At 58.8% G+C, this 4,940-nt stretch overlaps 1 protein-coding gene across 1 annotated transcript in view; it reads left to right on the top strand.

Moving 5' to 3' along the window:
- ESPN (espin) overlaps positions 1-4,940 on the top strand; it is a gene marked incomplete at its 5' end in the record, with an annotated part of 37,681 nt that overhangs the window by 16,340 nt on the left and 16,401 nt on the right. Inside the window, 4 exons of the mRNA XM_011938309.1 lie at positions 14-269; positions 395-526; positions 3,653-3,854; positions 4,825-4,940. Coding sequence (XP_011793699.1) covers positions 14-269; positions 395-526; positions 3,653-3,854; positions 4,825-4,940 — 706 coding nt within the window. The remainder of the gene's footprint in view (positions 1-13; positions 270-394; positions 527-3,652; positions 3,855-4,824) is intronic.

Below are 4,940 nucleotides of genomic sequence, written 5' to 3'. Positions count from 1 at the left end.
GGACGCGACCGGGAGGTGTAAGGGGCGGGGCCCGCAGGGGCCTGGCGCCCAGCCCCCGCCCCTCTCTCCCCGCCCTTCCTGCCCAGGTGAGCTGCACCGACGTGAGCCTGTCTGAGCAGGACAAAGACGGCGCCACCGCCATGCACTTCGCGGCGAGCCGCGGCCACACCAAGGTGCTCAGCTGGCTGCTGCTGCACGGCGGGGAGATCTCGGCTGACCTGTGGGGCGGGACCCCACTGCACGACGCCGCCGAGAACGGGGAGCTAGAGGTCAGCGCGGGCCCGGGGTTGGGGCGCGCGCCCTCTGCTGGCACCGCGCTCTCGGCATGGCCCTGCCCGGGTGTGGGGGTCCCAGCTCGCGGCCGGGGCCGGGTCCTCACTGCGTGCCTCCGCAGTGCTGCCAGATCCTGGTAGTGAATGGCGCGGAGCTGGACGTCCGCGACCGCGACGGGTACACGGCCGCCGACCTGTCGGACTTCAACGGCCACAGCCACTGCACCCGCTACCTGCGCACTGTGGAGAACCTGGTACGATCCCTGCGCTGCTCCTGTGGCATTCTCTCTTCTCGCCCCTCTACCCCAGTGGTGGGTGTCGTCACCCCATTTTACCAAGGAGGAAGCTGAGGTTCAGGGACGTGAAGCCCACTACTCCACACGACCTCTCAGCCCAGAACCACTGCCTCCTGGGGACTGAGGGATTAGAGGCACAAAGGTTAACAGAAAGAGGACAGGGAAGAACAGGGTCACCCCAAGGGGTAAGGCTGGAGAAATCACAAGACAGGCCCCATTGGGAACAGTTAGGCTCGTTTACCCGCCCACAGTCATTAGCTTGGGTATAACTCACAGCCACCTCTGCAGACGGCAGTGTAAGTGTCCCGTTCCACATATGGATAAACTGAGTCTGCGAGGCACCAAGATCACATCACCAGTAAGTGGTAGAGTGGAGAACCTGCCTCGATGGCCTGGCCAGGAGCCACCTCTCAGCCCCTGCACCGTACATTTGCTGACTTCATGGCTGGTTCATAACTGGAAACCCATACTATTCTTTTTAAACTATGTTATTATGGTGAGACAGTCATGAAGTGACCCACTGGGACTTGAACTCAGCTGTGGATGTCTCCAAGTGCAGGGCTCTGCACCAGCTGGTACAATGCCTGCTTTGAGGCAATAGGCAGGGAAGAGAGTGGGCCCCGCAGCCAACTCCAAAAGGATGCGAACTAACTCCATGGGGCAGCCTGGCCATGGAGGGTCTGTGAAATGAGGCCCGGAGGGAAGAAGGTAGATGGTCTGTGCCCCGAGCACCGTCTGTGCATCTGCCCTCCCTGCCAGCACAGGGGTATGGTCCTGGCTCTGGGGGCTGCAGAACACAGCAAGGTCCAAAGGCCAGAGGCTGCAGGCGGGCCTGAGGATGAACTTCCGCCCCAGAAAGAGTCTCCGGAAGAGAATGAGTGGCCCAGCAGGTAGTGAGCACTCTGTCACTAGGGTATATAAGCCAGGATGGACACTGGGAAGGGCATTGCTGCATCAGTGGTGGGTGTCCTTTAGCTAAGAGAGTCTGTGACTCTGTTGAGGGACGGTGGGGTGGCACTAGGGCCCAGAGGACCTGAGGGCCTCTCTGGATGCAGCTGCTAGTGGTTATAGGACAGCAAACACCACTCATTGGATTCTGACTTAGGCAGGTACCCTGCCGAGTGCCTTAAAGGTGTAATCTCAGTTACTCTTCACAGTACATTAAAAAATATAGTTGGTTGGGTGCGGTGGCTCAGGCCAGGCACGGTGGCTCACGCCTGTAATCCCAGCACTTTGGGAGGCTGAGGTGGGCGGATCACGAGGTCAGCAGATCGAGACCATCCTGGCCAACATGGTGAAACCCCATCTCTAATAAAAATACAAAAAAAAATGTAGCCAGGTGTGGTAGCACACGCCTGTAGTCCCAGCTACTCAGGAGGCAGAGGCAGGAGAATCACTTGAACCCAGGAGGCGGAGGTTGCTGTGAGCCAAGATCGCGCCACTGTACTCCAGCCTGGTGACAGAGCAAGATTCCATCTCAAAAAAAAAAAAAAAAAAAAAGTTGACAGGCCAGGCATGGTGGTCCATGCCTGCACTTTGGGAAGCTGAGGTGGGTGGATCACCTGAGGTCAGGGTTCGAGGCCAGCCTGGTCAACATGATGAAACCCCATCTCTACTAAAAATACAAAAGTTAGCTGGGTGTGGTGGTGGGCACCTGTAATTCCAACTACTTAGGAGGCTGAGGCAGGAGAATTGCTTGAACCTGGGAGGTGGAGGTTGCAGTGAGCCGAGACCGCGCCACCACACTCCAGCCTGGGCAACAAGAATGAAACTCCATCTAAAAATAATAGCTGACTATGTGTCATTTACTGGGTGCCATGTCCTGGAGCTCAGCAGGGCAAGTAGTGCTGTTATCCCCATTTGCAGATAAAGAAACTTAGGCACAAAAAGCATAGGTGACTCACCCAAAATGACATAGCTAGTAAGTGGGAGAGGGAAAGTTTGAAGCCACTGTCCCAGACTGCAGAGCTGGGTGACTCAGGGCAGATGCAGTACACCTGCTGTGGCCCAGCCTCTTATCTGCTGCCTACAGGGGTCAGGGCTTGGTGCCTTCAGCACCCACTGCTGTTGGCCAGGTAAAGAGCACCTTTGGGTGCTGCCCAAGCCACCTCCTATGGCTCCCCTGACTCCTGGGGTAGGCAGCAGGGCCTGGTCCCCTGGAATGGGTGGGGGGTGTGTGCCCTGGTTCTCTCACCCAAGCAGGCCCAGCTTCGGCAGTGACAGATCCAAGCCACAGAAGATGCTGGCCCAGAAAAGGCAAACACTCCCGCAGAGCCCCTAATTACGGGGCCAATGAGCGCAGCCGCTGAGCCATTACCTGGTGCCAGGCCTGCCTCTCTCTCCCAGGGGGCCTGTGACACTTCTTAGGCAGGGAGGGGGCACGGGGCAAGGAGGAGCACGCCTGGGTAGGAGGCAGCGGAGCAAGCGGGCTTGCCGGCAGCAGGGGCAGCATGGGCAATGTAAGCAGGGCCCCCACCCCATTCCCCTCTGCACCGGGAGGGGACAGGCCTGTGGTCAGAGGCACAGATCCGGCAGGGCGGGGTAATGGCAGGCCTGGCAGCCTGAGCTCTAGCTGCCCATCACTGCTCAGCTGGCTACCCAGGCCCCACCCTTACCCCAAGGGCCCCATCAGGAGACAGGCCGGGCTGGTGTTGGGAGTCTGCCCCAGGTCCCAGGTCCGGCAAGGCGCGCTAGCTTGCCAGCCACATAACTAGGGATGGGCTGTGCTGTGCGCCTCCCCATGGAGCCTCTGATCCTTAAGGGAGAAGGCCGATCTCCTGGTAGTTCTCCCTTTGGGGTGCAGCTCAAGGCCCCCTCCTCGTCGATCTCTCCACCCTCTTAATCAGGGAGGAGCCAGGGGAGGGAGTTTCCCAGGAACCTGGGTCCTGCTGCCTGGCGGGGCTGGGCTTGAATCTTAACTTGGAGGAACCTGAGAGACCCTCCAGTGATGCAGAAGAGACCCCAGAGAGGGGTGTGGCTTGACCAAGATCCCACAGTGAAGGCATGGCTGAGTGGGACCCTAGCCTGGAGAGCAACGCATCTTGGGGTGCACTTGCCTTCATGGCTTCCCTCCCTCCCCTTCAGAGCGTGGAGCACCGCGTGCTCTCCCGGGATCCATCCGCAGAGCTGGAGGCGAAGCAGCTGGATTCAGGCATGTCCTCACCTAACACCACGGTGTCAGTCCAGCCGCTGAACTTTGACCTCAGCTCGCCCACCAGCACCCTCTCCAACTATGACTCCTGCTCCTCCAGCCACTCCAGCATCAAGGGCCAGCACCCTCCACGCGGTGAGTGTGCCCAAGGAGGAAGAGGGGGAGGCGGAGCAGACTGAAGCCAGACCACTGGGCTGTGAGGGTTGGCCTTGGGCCATCCTGCCACAGCCAAGGTCAGAGACTACCGTCATCACTTGCTCTTAAACGTGGGGAGGAGACACCCCTTCTGCTGAGAAACAGATGTCACTCATGCGTGTGTGTGCTCATCACAAACGTACGTGTACATCCACATGTACTCTCCCCACACACAAAATCCACATGTGCCGCCCACCGTTCATTATTCTCAGCTACTCACACACAAAAGCACATGCTTGTACATGTGTACATACAGCATACAAATATGAACACACACACAGAGCCATGCTAATATCTGCACACACTCACCTTATACCCAAGCACACAATGCTCTATTTCCATACTACAGATATGCACGCACACACACAACTATGTCCACAGTGCAGTGCACACAAATTCCTCAATACAAAGAGGCACGTGCACAAATGCATACACGCTCAAACACACACAAATGCACAATCGCCTCAGCAGACTGCAGGCATGTGTGTACACACAGCCTGACCATGCCCTGAGCGTGGGCGTCCGTCCCCTTGCAACGCCTGCTTTACGCCGCCAGATGGTGGCCTGCAGCCCCGGGAGGGGTGCCCTGCAAAGACGAGATGTGGCCATCCGTACTCCCAAGGAGTAGACCCTCCCCTTCCAGGTGACCCTGCCTCTAGACACAGCAAAGCCTGGGTGCTTCCCCTCCAAACCGGAGTGCCTGATCTTCCCCCAGTAAGTGCTGCACTGGGGCAGGGCAGGGCCAGGGAGAGGAAGCCCGGCACCGCCAGGGGCCACAGCAAGTGTACCAAGTGGTGCCCTGGAGCCCACTGTGGCCCTCGGCAAGTTGTTTCCAGGTGGCGGAGAGTCTGTCTTGGGGAACAGCCTGTCTACAAGCTCCCAAATCTGGCCCTTTCTCCTGCCTCCCCAGAGCTTTCCAGCGCTAGAGCTGCAGACATACAGAGCTACATGGACATGCTGAACCCGGAGCTGGGCCTGCCTCGGGGCATGATCGGGAAGCCCAGACCCCCACCACCCCCACCCAGC

The sequence above is a fragment of the Colobus angolensis genome, unplaced genomic scaffold, assembly GCF_000951035.1.
Source record: "Colobus angolensis palliatus isolate OR3802 unplaced genomic scaffold, Cang.pa_1.0 Scaffold170, whole genome shotgun sequence".
In the NCBI taxonomy this organism is placed as follows: Eukaryota; Metazoa; Chordata; class Mammalia; order Primates; family Cercopithecidae; genus Colobus; species Colobus angolensis.
Note: the sequence above shows the minus strand (reverse complement) of the source record. Positions and strands in the feature narration are given on the sequence as shown.